We start from the raw sequence: 19,722 nt of genomic DNA, 5'->3' as shown, positions 1-19,722 counted from the left end.
ATAAACTTGGGCAGCACAGACTGCCTGCCTGCCTGCCTGCCTGCCTTGTCCATTCTGGGCATGCTTTTACTACGTTATTAATTTCAGAATGTATTTTGTTCCAGTATTTGCAATGTCTGGCCAGAATTTCTGTTCGTGATATCTGCCAATGACTAGTATGCAGTATTGTTCAAACCTGTTGGCTCACAAGTAGTGGAATAGCAAATGCAAGCAAACATATTCTGTGCTTGATAAATGGATGCCATTAATGAGCAGTAATAGTGCCATAATAAGAAAGAATTTGAAATACATTATGATAAGAGGAGGCTATGTGATATGGCCATCAGCATTTGAAAACTGTGTGAGAAAGAGATATAATCTGTGGCTTGTGCAAGTTCCACTGCTTCTATCAAGAAGTTGTAAGTGTTCATGGCTTCCATATCCTTCTGGGAGAATGAGATTATTGCCCAGGAATGTTTGCTTGTTGTGAATTTCATATTTAGTGATTTCATAATTGTCTTTACAATGACAAAGTGCATAGTGGTGCAGTTTTTGCATTACCTTTTCCAGTAATTGAACTATATGTGTAAATGAAGAAAAGACCTTGGTTCTTCACATGGTGTTGCCACATTTTTCCCATGAGAAAAAGGTCATCTAACTAAATCACACATGACTGAATATTTTGTATGAATAATTCTATGAACTGTTGTGAAAACTGGACACTCCAAATGGTGACCACTAATATCTGTAGAGGTAAAATGGAGTGTTAATTACTGCGAGCTGCTTGGATTGTTCATCCTTTTGGCATCTGCGTGAAGGTATCCAAGAGATTGATTTTAGAAAAACACACTCTCCCTTTTAATTTAACAAACAGTTTATATTACCTTGAGAAATGAAATTACGTGTTAATCAAAGACTCCCTGTGTGTTGATGATGATGATGATGATGATGATGATGATGATGATAAAAGTACCACACAGTCACATATCAATTCTCATTTGATTTTTTTTTTAATCAGTAATGTTGAAGTGGCCAAGAGACTGACAGTTCACTTGTTCAGTTATTTCTAGGGATACCAACTAATCTAAATTGGCTTTTACTATGTCTTTTAATGTATATGGACTAGGGTTGCCATGAAACAATTTTGGCTTTGCGAATATTTGCCTGGCTCACTTCTGGTGAAAATGAAGCATAGAATTCTGTACGTTGAACATGCAATACTTGAAATACTATTACTGATGATACTAGGTTTATGTTCTCGTGTACACAAAATTGACAAATCGTTAAAAAAACTTGCTGAACACAGTATTACTAGAGAAGATGGTCTGTCAAACATTTGGTTACGAGCCTTTAATTTGAATTTGTTGCCTAGTGTGTGTTAATAAATTAGTTGCACTGGCTGAAAATATAGGAAATGAGGTAGAATGATTTCCAGTTCAGCAATGATACTGATGTTCAGTGCTCACTTGGAATGGTAGGGATAACCAACCTATCATCAGTTCTGCTATTAATTTCTGTGCTTAGTCCTTTTCAGGACTCCATGTAATTCCAATAATATTAATTTATGGAACAATGCTGCTGGAACCAATTTAATGCCACCGCAAGAGACTATAGTGCACACTTTGGAGGTAACCTGGTGGTACCATTGCCCAAATTCCTTATTTCAGTGTAGGCAGTCACATCTGTCATGTATGTGAAGGCAACATGGGTGTAGTGTGTATTACACTGTGCCCGTGTTTCTTCCTTGTGGCTCATTATGAGCTCTGCTAACTTTGATGAGTATTGTGACATTGATTGATTGTCAGATTGCCATTCTCCAATGTCCACCCTGTCCTGTAAGTTGGGTTTGCCATACTACGTTCTTCATTATCTCGCTCAAAATGGTCTAACACATCTATAATTAGTGAGTACATACAGAACTGAGCACTCTTGATATCTAGGTATGATTTAATGTTGGCTCAATCCTGTAGGTCAACTACTCACGGGAGATGAGACTGAACGTAATGCTTCTGTCTATGATTATACTACAAGTTTGTGACCACCACATTGCATTTGGTGGTGGCATAATAGGCAAAAAATGTATCACATATTTTTGTGTAAAGTCAGTCTAAGAGGATCCACCAGCTCATGTAGTTCATGTAAAAAGGCAGAAAATATGATAATCAGACCAAGATAAAATCAAAGAGCATAGTACTTCTAGACACACTGATATTATTATGGATATTAAAATATTGTGACCACCAACCTATTTATAAATATTATGTCCACCAACCTACTATCGATATAAACCCATTCAGGCGATAGCAGCGTCCCCTGGTGAGGAATGACAGCTAGTCAGACACATGCACAGTGCATGTAGTGTCTATGAGAATGCTGTCCATGTGTAGAATGGGGAAGGTGTGCGATCTATCTGAATTTGACTGAGGGCAGATTGTGAAGGCCCGGTGGCTTTGCGTGAGCATTTCGGAAATTGCACGAATTGTTTGGTGTTCAAGGAGCGCTATGGTGAGTGTCTTCAACACATAACGAAACCAAGGTGCAACCACCTCCAGACGATGTGGTGTTGGGCAGCCACCCTTCATTACAGATGTCAGACATCGTAGACTGGGCAAACTGGTAAAACAGGACAAGTGGTGAGATATTGCGGAACTAACATCAGACTTTAATGCTGGGCAGAGTACAAGTGTGTCTGAAACCACAGTGCAATGAACACTCCTAACAGTGGGCCTCTGCAGCCAACGACCCATACATTGCCACTGTTGACACCACAACATTGCCACCTACAACTGAAATGGGCCGTGGATGTTGGTGTAGTGGCAGAGCATTGCATTGTCTGATGAATCCCGATACTTTCTTTGTCATGCCGGTGGGAGGTCATGAGTCTGTTCTCTTCTAGGTAAATAGCTTCTTGACACTTCTAATGTGGGAAGAAGATAAGCTGATGGCGGCTCCATTATGTTATGGGGAACATTTATGTGAGCATCCATGGATCTAGTGGACCCTGTGCCAGGCACCATGATACCCAAGGAGTATTGTACACTGGTTGCAGACGACGTACAACCCTTCATGATGATAGTGTTTCCCGACGGCAGTTGCATTTTTCAATAAGATAATGTGTCATGTCACAAGGCCAGGAGTATATTGGAGTGGTTTTAGGAACACAGTGGTTAGTTCCAATTGAAGTGTTGGCCCCCCAACTTGTCAGACCTGAACCTGATCGAACACATCTGGGATGTAATTGAACATGGCATCAGAGCTCATGCCCCCCCCCCCCCTTTTTCTCCCAGAATTTACGGAAATTAGGTGACTTGTGTGTGCAGATGTGGTGCCAGCTCCTTCCAGCAATCTACCAAGACCTCATTGCTTCCATGTCAGGATGTGACACCACTGATATCTGTGCCAAAGGTGGACAATATTGGCTATTAGCTAGGTGGTCATAATGTTCTGGCTGATATCTTGTGATTGGAGGAATGGTGTAGAAGCCTTCAAAATAAATGTCATTGTCCTCTGATGTTTTATAGTGTGAAAACTCTGAAGTTTGTTTGCTATAAAAATGTGGCGTTGTAATTGTAGGTTTGCTGTGTTAGTGCAAATTGCTGTTTGTGACATTCCTCATATTGGTGGTGGCAAACCTGTTGTACAAATTTTTAAAGTTCTGAATTCATGTTTCTTTGTAACAAATATAAAAAGTTCGATTGCTCGTAATAACTTTTAGCAAAAGTCTCTTAGTGAATGGTCCCCGAGACAAGGAGCAGAAATACGCAAAGTGAAAAAGCGTGAACAAATCACAAATTTTGATAGAAATGTCATTAGAGAAGCCCAATAAATGTAATCAAGGTGTGTCCAACTTAATAGTAGTAAAGGAGAATGTTCATCAGTGTGATTTATACTCAAATGTGTCGCACAAGCCACTCGTGTGACCCATTACTGTGAAGTGATGCATATGTGCTAGTCACTTGTGTGAACTTAACATAGTAAGATGAGTTGATGTTAAGTGTTACAGAATGTCAGAATGGAGCTATTGTGTTTGGATGTAGAGGTGGTACTGTGAAGTTTAAGAGTTATTTTTGTATTGTGACTTGGGCCTACCTATTTAGGTTATCATGGATGTGAACCAGGATGTCTTATTTCAACATCTTTTTTACCAAGTGTTGCCCTTTCCTCTACATTTTAATAATGATGAGTGAGCTGTGCACACCCCCTTCTTCTAAGTTTACAACAGCCTTGTTCATAGGGCAGATCACACACATTTTAGGCCTGACAAACATTTGGGCAACCAATCGCACTTCAAATGGGCCAACAAAACATATGATCTTAGTCTCATGGAAAATATCTGGGACTGTTTGGAATGTTATGTTGACACCAGTTGTGGGTGTGGTTGGATGGATGCCTGGGAGGGCTAGAGAAACAGTCTGCAAATACTCTGTGCTCTTTGTTATTGCAACCTGCCACAGCCCAGTACATGATGGTGGCAACTTGGCTGAGGAATTCCACTGCCTCAAGTATTGTTAATGCCTAGGATTGCTGACGGAGTGCAGTGTCAGCCAGGTACGGCCTTCACGAAGAGACCTTCCCCTGCCAGCCTTTGTGCTTGACCACCCACGCGAGCCCCTCGTGCTGTGATGGCATGCTCCGTATTCCATCTCCCAGTATTGTCGGAATGTGGCGGACTGGTGGCATAGCAGGCAGTGGCCCGCTGCCCCCATACTGGTGGTCATCATGGTAGAGTTGCGGTGCTCACAGAAGTGATTTTAGTGCAAATGGCTGTGAGTCTTTGGTCTGTGGTTTACTTTTTGGCATGTGAATTAAACACTTCAGTGGCTACTATGGTAGCCGTACAGGATCTAGTCGGCAATAAGTGTTGTCAACTGGTTGTGGCATACCGGAAGAGATTTCTGGAAACTCTTTGTCCTTGAATTGAGGCCATATTACATGGAATTAGGCTGATATCTCCCGGGGGTGAAAAAGTTTTTGTACTGTGTGCTTATATAGTCATCAGGGAACGGATTTATTTAAGTTCAAAATACATTTTTGAACATTTGTGTTGTTATTGGAAGTGTATTTTTGTAACTGTAGGGAAACATATGTAGATGTTTCTGTTATCTTACAAGGACAGGAACAACTATGGCTCCCTGCAGTAGTTCATGTAATCACTTTTATGCTACAGGCTTCATCGTCATACTATCCCATACATAAAAGCGTAGTTATATGAAGTCTTTGTATTAGTATGAGCGCACAATGATATTACTGTGTACATGTCACTGATTAGTGATGTGAGAAGTTGGCTCACATCTGCTAGAACGGTGAGAAGCTTCATAATGCCAAAAGCTCATTACATTCAGTGTGGCCAAAGTAACAGCCTGCCCTCCCTCCCCATCCGCTCCATTTTTTTTTCAACTCCCCATTAAAAAAAAAGTTGTTGCTATTTGTTCAAAAGAAATATAGCATGTTATCATATCACTGCTCGTTTCAGTCTCACATTAATATAGAAGCAAATCTGGAAATTTATGCCTATTGTTTTTCCAGTCTGTGTAAATGTGATTGCTGCTGTGAAAAGCGTTAACAGAAGCAAGTTACTGCTTTTATTTGACTAGTTTAAAAACTCAAGTCACATGGCACTGTTACGAGTTCAGTAGATCCTGTATGTCATTGACATGAAATTGAGAGAGGGAAGGTGATGAAGCAAGAGAGAAACATGATTTTGTTTTGTGGTATTTGCCATCTCAGTTTCTGAAATATTGAGACATGTAGGTAGTCTTCTTGTGCTACTTATAAAACCTTGTTGAAAAATGTCAATGTGTTACTGTTTCAGCACATTTTGTTGAATATAAATAATGTAAGAAAAAATATTTCTTGCATGTAACATGAGAAGACTGGGAAGCATACAATTTTCCTCAAATTTTAAACATTTTGAAAAACTTTTCTTTAGTCTACAAATCAGTCTGTGGGAAATCACAAACAGTATGTTTAAACAAGTGTATTGTAACTCTCGTAATAGAAGCCAAAACCAACATCACAGTTCAGCACTACTGAACATGTACAGAATTTTCAGTGCATATAGAGTTAAATAATGCATCATTAATAATCATTTGAAGTCTTTCAGTCACAATAGATAACTGAGAATTCTCTGACATGGTTCCAAATGTGTGAAGACATTAAAAGAAGAAAAACTGCGAGGCAACAGAAAAAGAAGAGTTTAAAATCTCATAGACAGCGGGGTCATTATAGTAGAAGCAATAGCCAAATTGGACAAATATCTGGGAAGGAAATGACCACAGAATTTTTGAGGAACCTTTCCAGATTCCATTAAAAGTGATTTAAGGAAACTTCACAAAACTTGAATTGGTATGGCTAGATGTGGAATTGAATTTGCTTTTGTAGAATGAGAGTCTTAACCACTGTATCAACTCGCCGGGTTAGTGTAGGGGAGGTGTGGTGAGGGAAGGAGGGAGGGAGGAGTCACTTCTAATGGGAAAAAAACCACATGAACATGTTAGAGCATTGATCTACAACAAATTGAAGTGTTATTATAAGTTGTCCCCACTGCCGATTTTACATGTCTGTTCCATTTAATATAATTTTGTAGTGTTTTAGCTTTAGATAATGCAACAATGTGAAAGTCTCTTGAATGGGCCCAGTGATTTTGCATTTGGATACTCTCTGTTGGGGGTGTTGTTTTACGCCTGTTGTTGCAGTGTTCTGCCTGAATACTGATTTGATGTAGCTCTCCATGCCTCTTTGTCTCTGCATTGCTACTGCAACTTATATCCACTTGAACCTAGTTGCTGTAATCAGGGTTCAGTGTAAATTGTTGAATAAATTTTTCTGATCTACTCAATTCAGTTATCTCCTCATTAGCTATCCAGTCAACCCATCTAATTGTCAGCATTCTCCTGTAGCTTTGTGGTATTGTTTTAAATAGTTGTGGAGATTAAATGTTTCTCCACTTATGCCGTAGACTTTCACACAAACTACATACAGCTTTTTTTGGTCTCCTCCACTCCTTCAGAAAACTGCTACACACACACACACACACACACAGAGAGAGAGAGAGAGAGAGAGAGAGAGAGAGAGAGAGAGATGAAATACCTGGAAAGAAAAAGATATTTTCAGATTAAAAATGTAATAACATGGTCAAGTAAAACATCTATGGAGAAATTGTAGTATACCAATATCATTAGTTGCCCTTCTTCCTGTTCCATTCAAAGATGGACTGCAGGAAGAACAACTGCCCTTATAGATCTTAATGTTCATTTTTCCTTTCCCTATAATTTATCCTGTCTAGTATGGGGTCCACTTTTTCAGGATTTGGTAAAGCTTTTATGTACCTTAATGAATTCAAAGTTTGAGCATCATGGTCATTATGCAGTATGTATGTGAGTGGCACAATATGTTCTTTGACTCTGTGTTGAATCCTACCTGATTTAGGACAATATCCAAATAAAGAATGAAAATGAATTTATTTTACCCCTAGAAAGAGTGACCAGTAACAGAATGTCCTACAGCATTTTGACACATTCCAATAGAACAGGCAGGATTCAGATGCAATAGAAATTGTTGCAATCCAATGAAGGCCCTAACAAGTCTTATTGTTTTGTTTTGTAGACTGAAAAGATCTGAAGATATGGCTGAAAGGAAATGGGCCTATGTAGACTCAAGTGTCCCTGCTCAATAACATACTAGGCAAATACTAATTATACTACATCATGTTGAAAAGAGGAGAAGACCTTGCAGATTAAATGATGATCTGTGACAAAGCTCATTTTATGCTTCATTTCTTTTGTATCTTTCCACTAAAGGTATTCTGTCCACTGCTTTCAGAAAGTTCTTGCGTTATGGTGATGTAGGAACCCTGAAATCTCAATCCACAGACATATAGACCACAGAAACCACACTATAAGGATATCATTTCCTGTATTGGATGCCCCACAGCAGCAGCAGAGTTATAGAACTTACTGCAAATGAAACTGAAGTCAGCACCTTTCATCCAAGCAACTTGAGTCACATGAAGTTATTTTGGAGAATCTAAATCTGGGCAGCTGCTGAAGGTTTTAACCCACCCATCTTGAATACCAGTAAAATTGTGTCACTTGTACAAAGTACTGGGTTGTTGAATTGGATCATCACTAGACTTAAAATAACATGCCTTGTACATTGACCCGAAACAAAAGAAAATAAAATTAAATATTTTTGTATTTCTCCTTGTTTATGGCAATTATTTACATAGGTATATTTATTTATTTATTTATTTATGATATACAGGACAAGCACTACAGAAAAGAAGCAGGGAAATTCAGAGTCAGACTCAGGGAGCCCACAGAAGACAAAAACCAGCAAACCTGAACAAGAAAATAAAAAATCAAGTTCTTCAAGTGAGGAAAGTAAATCTAGCAAGAGGTAAGTGTAAGATTTTCAAACTAGTGTAGTGTAGTTGTAAAATATATACAATAACAGTCACTAGCTCAGCTTGTGCAGTCAAATATTTAAATCACCACTCCTTTCAGGCATGTAATGCACATGAAACATATGTACAATTTACTCTTATAGTACTTCTAAAGCATATCTTAAAGAGATAAGAAACTGAACAATGCAGCCCTGTTCCAGAACACATTACAAAGCATTCTTTACTTCTGGAATGAGTCTTTCACTCTGCAGTGGAGTTTATGCTGTAACAATCTCCCCTGAGAGATGAAAACTACACTATGTGATCAAGAGTATCTGGATACCCCCAAAAACATGTGTTTTTCGTATTAGGTGCATTGTGCTGCCACCTACTGCCAGGTACTCCATATCAGTGATCTCAGTAGTCATCAGACATTGTGAGATAGCAGAATGGAGCACTCTGCAGAATTCACGGACTGCATATGTGGTCAGGTGATTGGGTGTCACTTGTGTCATACATCTGTACACGAGATTTCTACACTCCCAAACATCCCTAGGTCCACTGTTTCCGATGTGATAGTGAAGTGAAAACGTAAAGGGACACACACAGCACAAAAGCGTGCAGGGCGACCTCGTCTGCTGACTGACAGAGACCGCTGACAGTTGAAGAGGGTCATAATGTGTAATAATCAGACATGTATCCAGACCATCACACACGAATTCCAAACTGAATCAGGATCCACTGCAAGTACTATGAAAGTTAGGTGGGAGGTGAGAAAACTTGGATTTCATGGTCGAGCGGCTGCTCATAAACCACACATCATGCCAGTAAATGCCAAACGAGCCTTGCTTGGTGTAAGGAGTGTAAATATTGGACAGTTGGACTGTGGAAAAATGTTGTGTGGAGCGATGAATCACAGTACACAATGTGGCTATCCAATGGCAGGGTGTGGGTATGGAGAATGCACAGTGAACATCATCTGCCAGTGTGTGTATTTATTTATTTATTTATACGTCAACTCTTGTAGGACCAAAATGAGGAGCAAATCTCCAAGGTCATGGAACATGTCAGTACATGATATTACAACATAAAAGTTGTAACAGGTAAAAATAAAATATTTATGAATCCGAAAAAAGTCAATCCATATGTTTAAGTAAATGCAATCTTCAATACAACAAGAATCAGCTTAATTTTTCAAGGAACTCCTCGACAGAATAGAAGGAGTGACCCATGAGGAAACTCTTCAGTTTTGATTTGAAAGTGCATGGATTACTGCTAAGATTTTTGAATTCTAGTGGTAGCTTATTGAAAATGGATGCAGCAGTATACTGCACACCTTTCTGCAGAAGAGTTCAGGAAGTCTGATCCAAATGCAGGTTTGATTTCCGCCGATTATTAACTGAGTGAAAGCTGCTTGTTCTTGGGAATAAGCTAATATTGTTAACAAGAAATGACAGTAAGGAATAAATATATTGAGATGCCAATGTCATAATACCCAGACTCAATATAATAGCAAACAACATAAGCGAATGAAAATAAGCAAAGTAGACTAATTTTCATGTCAAATGATTACTTACTTCAGATACCGTTTGAATAGTAAAAATGGCAGCATTAAGTGTTTGAACAAGATCCTAAACATGGGCTTTCCACGACAGTTTACTATGTATCCGAACACCTAGAAATTTGAACTGTTCTGTTTCACTAACCATATGCCCATTCTGGGACATTAAAATGTCAGGTTTTGTTGAATTGTGTGTTAGAAACTGTAAAAACTAAGTCTTAATGTGATTTAGCATTAGTTTATTTTCTACAAGCCATGACTTAGGTCATAAACTGCACTATTTGAAACCGAGCCAATGTTGCACACAACAGTAAAATTCGGAGGCGGTGGTGTTTCGGTGTGGTCATGTTTGGTCGTGTTGTTTTGCATGGCGCTATCACAGCACAGGCCTATATTGATGTTTTAAGCACCTTCTTGCTTCTCACTGTTGAAGAGCAATTTGGGGATGGCGATAGCATCTCCCACCATGATTGAGCACCTGTTCATAACGCACGGCCTGTGGCGGAGTGATTACACGACAATAACATCCTTGTAATGGACTGGCCTGCCCAGGGTCCTGACCTAAATCCTATAGAACACCTTTGGGATGTTTTGGAATGCTGATTTCATGCCAGGCCTCACTGACTGACATCAGTACCTCTCCTCAGTGCAGCACTCCGTGAAGAATGGGCTGCCATACCCCAAGAAACCTTCCAGCACCTGATTGAATGTATGCCTGCGAGAGTGAAAACTGTCATCGAGGCTAAGGGTGGGCCAACACCATATTGAATTCCAGCGTTACTGATGGACGGTGCCACAAACTTGTAAGTCATTTTCAGCCAGGTGTTCGGATACCTTTTATCACATTGTGTATGTGCCAGAAGCAGACTCAGAACTGTTAGCCAGTATCATTCAACCATACAGTATTAATGTGTCAGGAAGTTTGAATGTTCATTTTTTTAAAGGAAGTTTTCCAACAAGCAAAAAAACATCATAGCAAATCATAATTTATTAATTAGTCACTTATTCTCTTAAATGAAATGTTTCTTTAATTAGTGCCACAGAAAACATATTCAAACATTAATAATTAAAATTACTCCTTGGCCAATTACTGAAGGATCAAACTTGCATTTCTCATTGATGTGTATAAAAACACTGAAGGAGAAATTAATTGAAAGAACTTCCAGAATAGTTTTCTCCATGTGTGGATTCACTGCTACTGTATGCAGCTATTTGACCTTTTAATTTGGTGGTGATTCTTACAATGTCTGTGGAACTGACAAGATGATGTGACTTTCTGTAATGCGGTCAGTTCCATTCAAGTAACATTGCTAATCTTCTAGAGCAGTTGAAACATACTATTAGCTATTACGTCGAAAGATATTGAGCTTGGAAGACGTGACTGTTACTGATTACAACAAAAAAATTATTTAATTTTCACAGAAAAGAGATAATGAATAAAAGTGAGTATCATTACAAGATATATTCCAGAGTTTGAGAATGGAAATTTATTAATGAATAGAAAAATGGGCTAATGAGGTATGGTAATAGGAAGCACAGGCTTAATCAACTTCAGGCACTAGTATTCCTATATTTTAAAACAAGTACCTTGTTTGACAACTATGTTCATCAAACTGACTAGTAACAGGTTAATGCAAGTGTAGGGCATTATATACTTTGTTACTAAGTCAATAAATAGGTGAAAAAATAATGGCTTGTCAGCAAAATAATCTTCCTGTCATCTCTGAAATTATTAAAAAAAACTAAAGAATTAACAAAATGATCTTGTTAAATGAGCCGCAACAGTTGCATTTATTTATATTGAGACAGGAGGTGTGTATGTCTTTCTTCATTTCCAGTTTGTGACCACAAAATATTGTCCTCAGACTATCAGCTTAAGTCAATAATGACTAATATCAGATCTGAATATTCTCAGAAAAAATGGAATTTGAATAAAATCCAGACTTGAGTCAAAATGGTACCACCATAAAAAAATATGCAAGGTCAGCTGTGCATCATTGAAAAACTTGACAGGTAAGGTGCATCCAAAACCACTGCATGGTGTGGTTAAAGCCAAAAGACGGGCTTGTCGTGTAATTCAAGAATGCCTGTAGTTCACTTAGCATATTCTTTATGATTGAGTTCTGAGTATATTCATTATTGACTGAAGTTGATAGTTTAAGAATGACATTCTATGATCATATACTGGAAATAATGACATTTCCACATCTAGTTTCTTGTACAGACAAATACATCTGGTGCTTCCAGGAAAAGCTGAGCAATTCAAGCAGTCAGTAATGAATCATTTGCTACTGTCACCAAATTTTGATGTGCAGTGTCAGAAACATTTATAAAATGTTAAGGATTGACTACCTGAAGTTTGCTAAGTATCTTGGTCTGGATCTTATTAATGAAAGATCATTAGCAGCCATTGATCATTGTGGTTGATTCCTAGAACAAAACTCAGTGAAAGTAGAACTACTCTATCAGTGAAAAGGAGCAGTAGTACTTTGCTCTGTAATTTAAATATTGTAATTTTAAATGTTAAGTGGAGAAATTATAATTGAAATGGGTGAAAAAAATGCCTTCACAACAGGACTCGATTTAGGATGCAATTATTGATGAATTAATTTGAAAGCAAAATGCATGTGTATTGCATTCTAATTGAAGTATATTTTGTTCATCATGCTCATGTGAGATCAATTTGCTGTATGAGCATGCCTTCAGTTCAGAATGTACTTAATAGTATGACTTCCAGTTTTGTGGATGGATTCAGTACCACGCTCATAATTATGCAGAAAATTTGCATCATTCATATATTCTTGTTTATAAACAGTAATTATTGCAGCTATTGTTGTATTGTAATGAATTTCTATTCCTACATACACTATGTGATCAAAAGTATCCGGACAACAGGCTGAAAATGACTTAAAAGTTCGTGATGCCCTCCATCGGTAATGCTGGAATTAAATACGGTGTTGGCCTACCCTTAGCCTTGATGACAGTTTCCACTCTCACAGGCATACGTTCAATCAGGTGCTGGAAGGTTTCTTAGGGAATGGCAGCCCATTCTTCACAGAGTGCTGCACTGAGGAGAGGTATCAATGTCATTCAGTGAGGCCTGGCATAAAATCGGCATTCCAAAACATCCCAGAGGTGTTCTATAGGATTCAGGTCATTGCTCTGTGCAGGCTAGTCCATTACAGGGATGCTATTGTCATGTAACCACTCTGCCACAGGCCATGCATTATGAACAGGTGCTCAATCATGTTCAGAGATGCCATCGCCATCCCCGAATTGCTCTTCATCAGTGGGAAGCAAGAAGGTACTTAAAACATCAATATAGGCCTGTGCTGTGATAGTGCCATGCAAAACAACAAGTGGTGCAAGCTCCCTCCATGAAAAACACGACCACACCTTAACACCAGTGCCTCCAAATTTTACTGTTGGTACTACACACGCTGGCAGGTGGTGTTTACCGGACATTCACCATACTCACACCCTGCCATCGGATTGTCACATTGTGTACTGTGATTCATCTCTCCACACAGTGTTTTTCCACTGTTCAATTGTCCAATGTTTATGCTCCTTACACTAAGTGAGGTGTCATTTGGCATTTACTGGCATGATGTGTGGCTCATGAGCTGCCACTCAACCACGAAATCCAAGTTTTCTCACCTCCCGCCTAACTGTCATAGTTCTTGCAGTGGGTCCTGATGCAGTTTGGAATTCCTGTGTGATGGTCTGTATACATGTCTGCCTATTACATATTACGACCCTCTTCAACTGTCAGCACTCTCTGTCCGTCAACAGACGAGTTTGGCCTATACCCTTTTGTGCTGTACGTGTCCCTTCATGTTTCCACTTCACTATCCCATCAGAAACAGTGGACCTAGGGATGTTTAGGAGTGTAGAAATTTCGTGTACAGACATATGACACAAGTGACACCCAATCACCTGACCACATTTGAAGTCTGTGAGTTCCGCGGAGTGCCCCATTCTGCTCTCTCATGATGTCTAATGACTGCTGAGGTCACTGATATGGAGTAACTGGCAGTAGGTGGCAGCAGAATGCACCTAATGTGAAAAACATATGTTTTTGGGGGTGTCCGGATACTTTTGATCACATAGTGTAGATTCTCTTGGGAGCCCTGCTGAATACCGTCTTGGGCTAATAATGTTTTTATTTGGTTTGATTACTGTCTATGGTAGTATCCATTATTTGTATTTGGTGCTTACAGGGGGACTGTATAAACATCCACTCACTGATTTGATTCATATTGATGGGGTGAGTAGGGCACAACTGGGGCTTCAACATATTTAAACAGGAAGATGTAACTCTCAACTGTTTTTGAGAAAATCAAGTTTGAACATTTTAGGCATGCTTGTATACTTTATATTGTTGCTAGTATTCAAGGAATCTTTGGATAGAATCTTGTTCTTTGGAGTTCTTTGGATTGAATCTCTCTGTTGGTACTTTTTTTTTTTTTCATTCACATATTATTCAAACAATAGACATTGTGTGTGGTATGCTGTGAAATTGTGTGATGAGTGGTAAGTGTTTATGAATCTAAACTAAATTAGTTTTTCAATAGAGACATTGAAAGAATCATGCACATGCACAATTTAAGAATTTATTATGTGTACTGTATGTCACAGTAATTATTGTTTTCCATTTCTACAATTAGTATCATTCTAATTCGAGCAGTGTGCTGTAGGTTACACTTTATACTTGTCACAAATGTAGACACAATAATATAAATAAAATGATTTTACTGATTTGACAGAGTGTGTAATGTCATCTTACTTCCAGTCTCCTTGCCAAACATTTATCTGTTTTAGGATACGGTTATGAAAATAATAAATCTGTTGTTAGAATTATCTGAGAATGAACAAAAACAAAAAAATAAAAAGAACTAGAAGTGTCAGCAGCGAAATTCTTTCCAGAGACCTCATGCTTGTGAAACAAAGCACTTACTTGCCTGGCCACCGACTCCTTGAATTCTAGCAACCATAAAAAGTATATAAGAATGCCTAAAATTTTCAAATACTGTTTTCTTAAAAAGAGTTGAGAGTTGCATGTTCCCTTTACCTATGTTCACCTCCTAGTTGTGCCCTACACACACTGTCAATATGAATCAAATCGGTGGAGAGAAGTTCGTACAGTCCCCATGTTAGGGAGCATGTGTGAAAGTAAAAACCAAATATTTACTTTAGAAACTTACATTAGAAATTAATTCTTCCCTCTCCAGAGTGCTATATTTGTTGTTATGACCACTCCTAATATCCAAGCAAATTTTTGCTTTTGTTTTCTTAAGAGAACATTTGGCAAACCATTAATGTGTTGTTGGATTTCAAAAGTTGAAGCATTATGCACATAGAGTTGATTCAGTCCCGGTAGACAGTCATGGTGGTCGGAGCTCACTGGTAAAGGAAAGTTGAGTAACAGCAATTGAGGAAGAGACCACCGTCAGGCAACCTTATATTTGTCTGTTATGGAAATTCAAGTGTCTGACCGGCAACCACTAGGTGCCCTTGCTAGACATGGGCGACGTTATACATATTGATACATCCATGTTATCCATTTTTGCGGTCGACAGGGTTGCTAAAACTTACATTTATTAATTACAAGTAGTCCACCTAAGTGCAACAAATTGCAGTACTTGAAGCTTAAGAATTAGGCTTAAGTTTACCAGCTGCAGAAATGTAATTAAAGTACATTATAATTGCTTTCATTTCTAAATGAACTATTCAGTTTAGAACAGGGCTAGATTGATGGTAGTCACTCTTTATAAAATTAGTTAAAACTAAAACAGCTAACATTTTTCTGCCACAAATGAAAATTAAAACAGTAATATGATCATTCTGTTCATGCTAAGTTCAGGATGGCTTTCCTGGGTGTTAGTTATTTATGGCTCTGAAACAAACAGATTATTGTCAGGCAGACTTTGACTGGAAAACTTTAATGCATAGTGACCGGAGTGCTGTCATTGGGTTTCTTGTGATTTCTCACACTGCAAGTTTGAGACGGTAGTGTGTGTGGGTGGAGGTTGTTGCTTACATGGAGTAAGCAGCCAAAGTGAACTAGGCATCTAACAGCAATGAGTTTGGTTGTCATTGTTTAGACATGTGACTTAAGTCTTGAGCAAGCTTCGAGCAAAAATTTTAAGTATCTTACTTGAAGCACAGCACAGCAGCAAAGTGTTCCTCCACTTTGATGGTACTGAAATCTCTCTTCCCCCCCCCCCCCCCCCCCCCCCACACACACACACACACTCACTCACTCACTCACACTGTTACTGAGAATTCTAAAAACATCTGCACTAGAAATTTTCTTATTTTTTGAACAGCCAGTTTAGATTTTGAGTCCTGCCAATTGAATTATTTGTTAAAAATCTATGTTGCTTTTGAGTCACTGTCTCTTTCCCCATGTTATGAAAAAAATGTTCCCTCTAAAAAATTCCATAGTAATGATTAGTGTTCTGATGTATTCCTGGGTTTTGGAGGACTCTGTCTCACTGAGTTGTAAATTTTTTGGTCCCTGGACAGAACTCTGGCTCATCCATTTCCATTATTGGTGACTTGTAGACCAGTAAGTGTGATGTATCTTCTGCATCTACAGTGGCACCTGCAGAGGGCACTTGGAACATCATTATTTAGTCACATGCATTATTTTGTTGCCTTTGGGACTCCCGTTGAACAGAAACACTACAAATGCCAAATTGTAGTGTTAGCCTCTGTATACTGTGTCAAATGAAAATGTAGTTGCCTTGTTACAGTGTGCTCCTTTTGGCAAATTTGTTTTTCAGTCGTGTAGAGCAGGACATCACAAACCAAAGAGAGACTCTGACCGTGTATTTTTCCATACTCTACTGTCATACCTACAACAAAAACTTGACACAACACCATTGCCTTTTGATGGTCTCATAATGGACAAGTACTTACCATAGATATCCAGCGGTCTCTCTTCTTCTTCCTGCAGAAACTGTCACTGAGTGTAATGGACATTTAGAAGAATTCAGTACCGTAAAAGTCATTATAACATGTACGATGTGCACAAGAACCAGTGCAGAAATGCCAAATGCACCTGAGTGGAGAATGAATCATCACAACCACTGTTGCCCAACTGCATATTTACAGATTTTGATGGAGGAATACGTGTAATATATCTTTACCATCTGTATAAAAATTATATTTCTCTCATATTTCCTGGCAGTGTTTTGATTCTGCTGACTTTGCTCTTTTTTCCACTTGCTAATTGGGCTCTATCTGCCATTATATCTGTCACTATTTACAATGTGCAGTGACATTGTCATTTGCATTTGTGGCCCGTGCAATTTAATTATCAGGTACATCCAGTTTTTGTAATTTGTTTATTGATACATGCTGCCGAAGGAGATTTTAGTTTTGTGCATTTAATGAAAATATTTTTTTGTTATAGGAAGACTGCAGAAGGTGGGAAGGGGGAAGATGATGGCTCTGAATCTGCATCTGGTTCAGATAAAGATAAAGCTAGTAAAGCTCAAGAAGGAAAGAAAGATAAAGATGTTTCATCTGGTGAAAGCAGTAGCAGCAGCAGTAGCAGCAGCAGCAGTAGTAGCAGCAGCAGCAGCAGTAGCAGCAGCAGTACCAGTAGCAGTGGCAAAAGGTATAATGTTATGTTATTTCCTGCAGTTATTCTGTAATACATAACTTGCGTATTTGTATGTTATGCATTCATCTGTAATTTACATTACAGCTGTCGGTCCTACCGAGAATTATAAGTAATATCACTTATTTCACCTTCAGAGGTCTTTTTTGTATAAATGGGGAAACTAGTATACATTCGTACGCAAAGAAATATGCAGAGTAAATGGTGAATTGTATTTTTCCAGCCTCGGCAGACTTAGTTGTATGACAACAATGTTTGGTGAATAACTAAAGAGCAAGGCAAGCAATATGTTAGAGCAAGATGGGTACATGAAAGAATGTGTAAGTATCTGATGAATAAACAATTTTGAAGACCTATAGGATTGATCGTTGCTATGCTTAAATGTATAAACACTGTTGTGAACACAGAAAAATGGTAGTCACCATAACTGTAGAAGACAGTGAAGGGTTGATAGTCAAGGTGTACCCTTGACATGTTTGGTAAGTGTTATGTGCAGTCTTTTGAACAACTGTGGGTGGCCTCATTACATATCCATTATGACTGACCAAGGTGGTGGTGAGCACACTGGATTCACATTTGGGAAGATGTGGTTCAAAAATACATTTGGCCATCCTGATTTAGTTTTTCTGTGGTTTCCCTAAATCAATTAAGAAAAGTGTTGGGATAATTCTTCTGACTGCAACAAGAATTCTGTTGGTTATCTGAGGAGCCAGTTTCCTTTTTGACACAGTGGATGGCCATGTGCATCATTTTTATTATCTGCATGAAGCTACAGTTTTGCTGCACACTGTGTCCACAGTGCAGGTTGGCGCTGGTGCTTGCGTGGTGTGCCCAGCTTTTATTTTAACAATTTGGTCCTCTCGTAGTTATAGAGGAACCCACCAGTTTTCTGTTCCTTTTTTATCTTCTTGTGGACCTGTTGTATACAGGAAGTATATTGTTTTCTGCTGAAGGATGAAGACATCTTTCGAAAGGGCAGGAATGGTTTGACAGATGCAATCCAGACTTTCAGCTTCTGGAGTGGCCACCAAAGTCACTAGACCTGTCATTGATCACTTGTGGGGAGACAGGGAATGGGACATCCAGTCCCTCAGTACATTTCCTGCCTTCATAACAATGTTGAAGAGTGCATTGCATCCAGCATCTATGCTGATGCAACAACACTGCTGCTGACATCTCATAACAGTGTGGCCATGTTGGATTGCTGATATTTGGATGATAAGAGGAAGACTTATATGGTTCTGGGTAGGTTGTCATAATTTATCATCACACCAAAGTATCGTAATAACAAGAAAATAGTGTTTGCCATCATGTGCAAACATTTTACTCATTCTTCTTCCCCAATTATAGGGTATTTTGTGCCATATCATTCACTCTTTATTTCCATTCGATGTTTTGAACTAATAAAACTGAATGCAAAAGTTAGGAAGTGTTTACTTACACAATACAGTGAGGAGAGGAAGTTTTGGGCATTAGGCAGATGTATACACCAGGTACTGGACACTAGCTGTGTTTCCGAAGTAAAATTCTTTGCCAGGACATGCTCGCACACAGCTAATCTCTCTTTTATTTTTCCCTGATGTAACTGAGCTGAGTAATTGTCATAGATGTCGTGGATGCTATAAATGTGGAAGAGTTGGGATGGGGAGAAGGAACAGCAAGAGAATTTCCCACAGGTGCTGCTGGGGATAGTGGCATGTTGTATACAGGGAGGAAGGATATGTATGGTGACTTGAGGGGGTAGAGGCAGATGAATCACTTTTTGTATTGTTATTAACAAGAGGTATTGGGAACACCCTGTTTGCCTGAAGTTTTGCAGTTCCACTCATCTGTTTCTGTGGCGCAACTATTTCACTTCTACTTACTGGTACTTTTCATTAATATTTTAATTTTAGTTGAATGTTGATCTGATTATTTTATATCCTCTTTTTTGTATATGCATATTGTGGCACACAATATACAAAATAAATAAATTATTTCATGAATAGGCTTATTTTAATACTCATATTGTTCCTTGAAGCTCATCGTGTACTTGTTGTAGTTTTTCTCTGTAAACTTTTTGTCCAGGCATTACATTATTGAACACAACATATGTAATCATGCAATTTTTGTACTCTGAGGCTCAAAGGGTAAGTGCTAAACTATAATTACAAAGATCCAGGGTTTGAC

General features: G+C 38.6%; 1 protein-coding gene across 1 annotated transcript in view; it reads left to right on the top strand.

The window, feature by feature from the left end:
* Positions 1-19,722, top strand: part of LOC126471069 (RNA-binding protein with serine-rich domain 1-like) — a 109,571-nt gene that overhangs the window by 12,792 nt on the left and 77,057 nt on the right. Inside the window, exons 2-3 of the mRNA XM_050099141.1 lie at positions 8,242-8,376; positions 17,344-17,550. Coding sequence (XP_049955098.1) covers positions 8,242-8,376; positions 17,344-17,550 — 342 coding nt within the window. The remainder of the gene's footprint in view (positions 1-8,241; positions 8,377-17,343; positions 17,551-19,722) is intronic.

This window comes from Schistocerca serialis, chromosome 3 (genome assembly GCF_023864345.2).
Source record: "Schistocerca serialis cubense isolate TAMUIC-IGC-003099 chromosome 3, iqSchSeri2.2, whole genome shotgun sequence".
NCBI lineage: Eukaryota > Metazoa > Arthropoda > Insecta > Orthoptera > Acrididae > Schistocerca > Schistocerca serialis.
The sequence above is the reverse complement of the archived record's forward strand: the minus strand, read 5'-3'. Positions and strand labels throughout refer to the sequence as shown.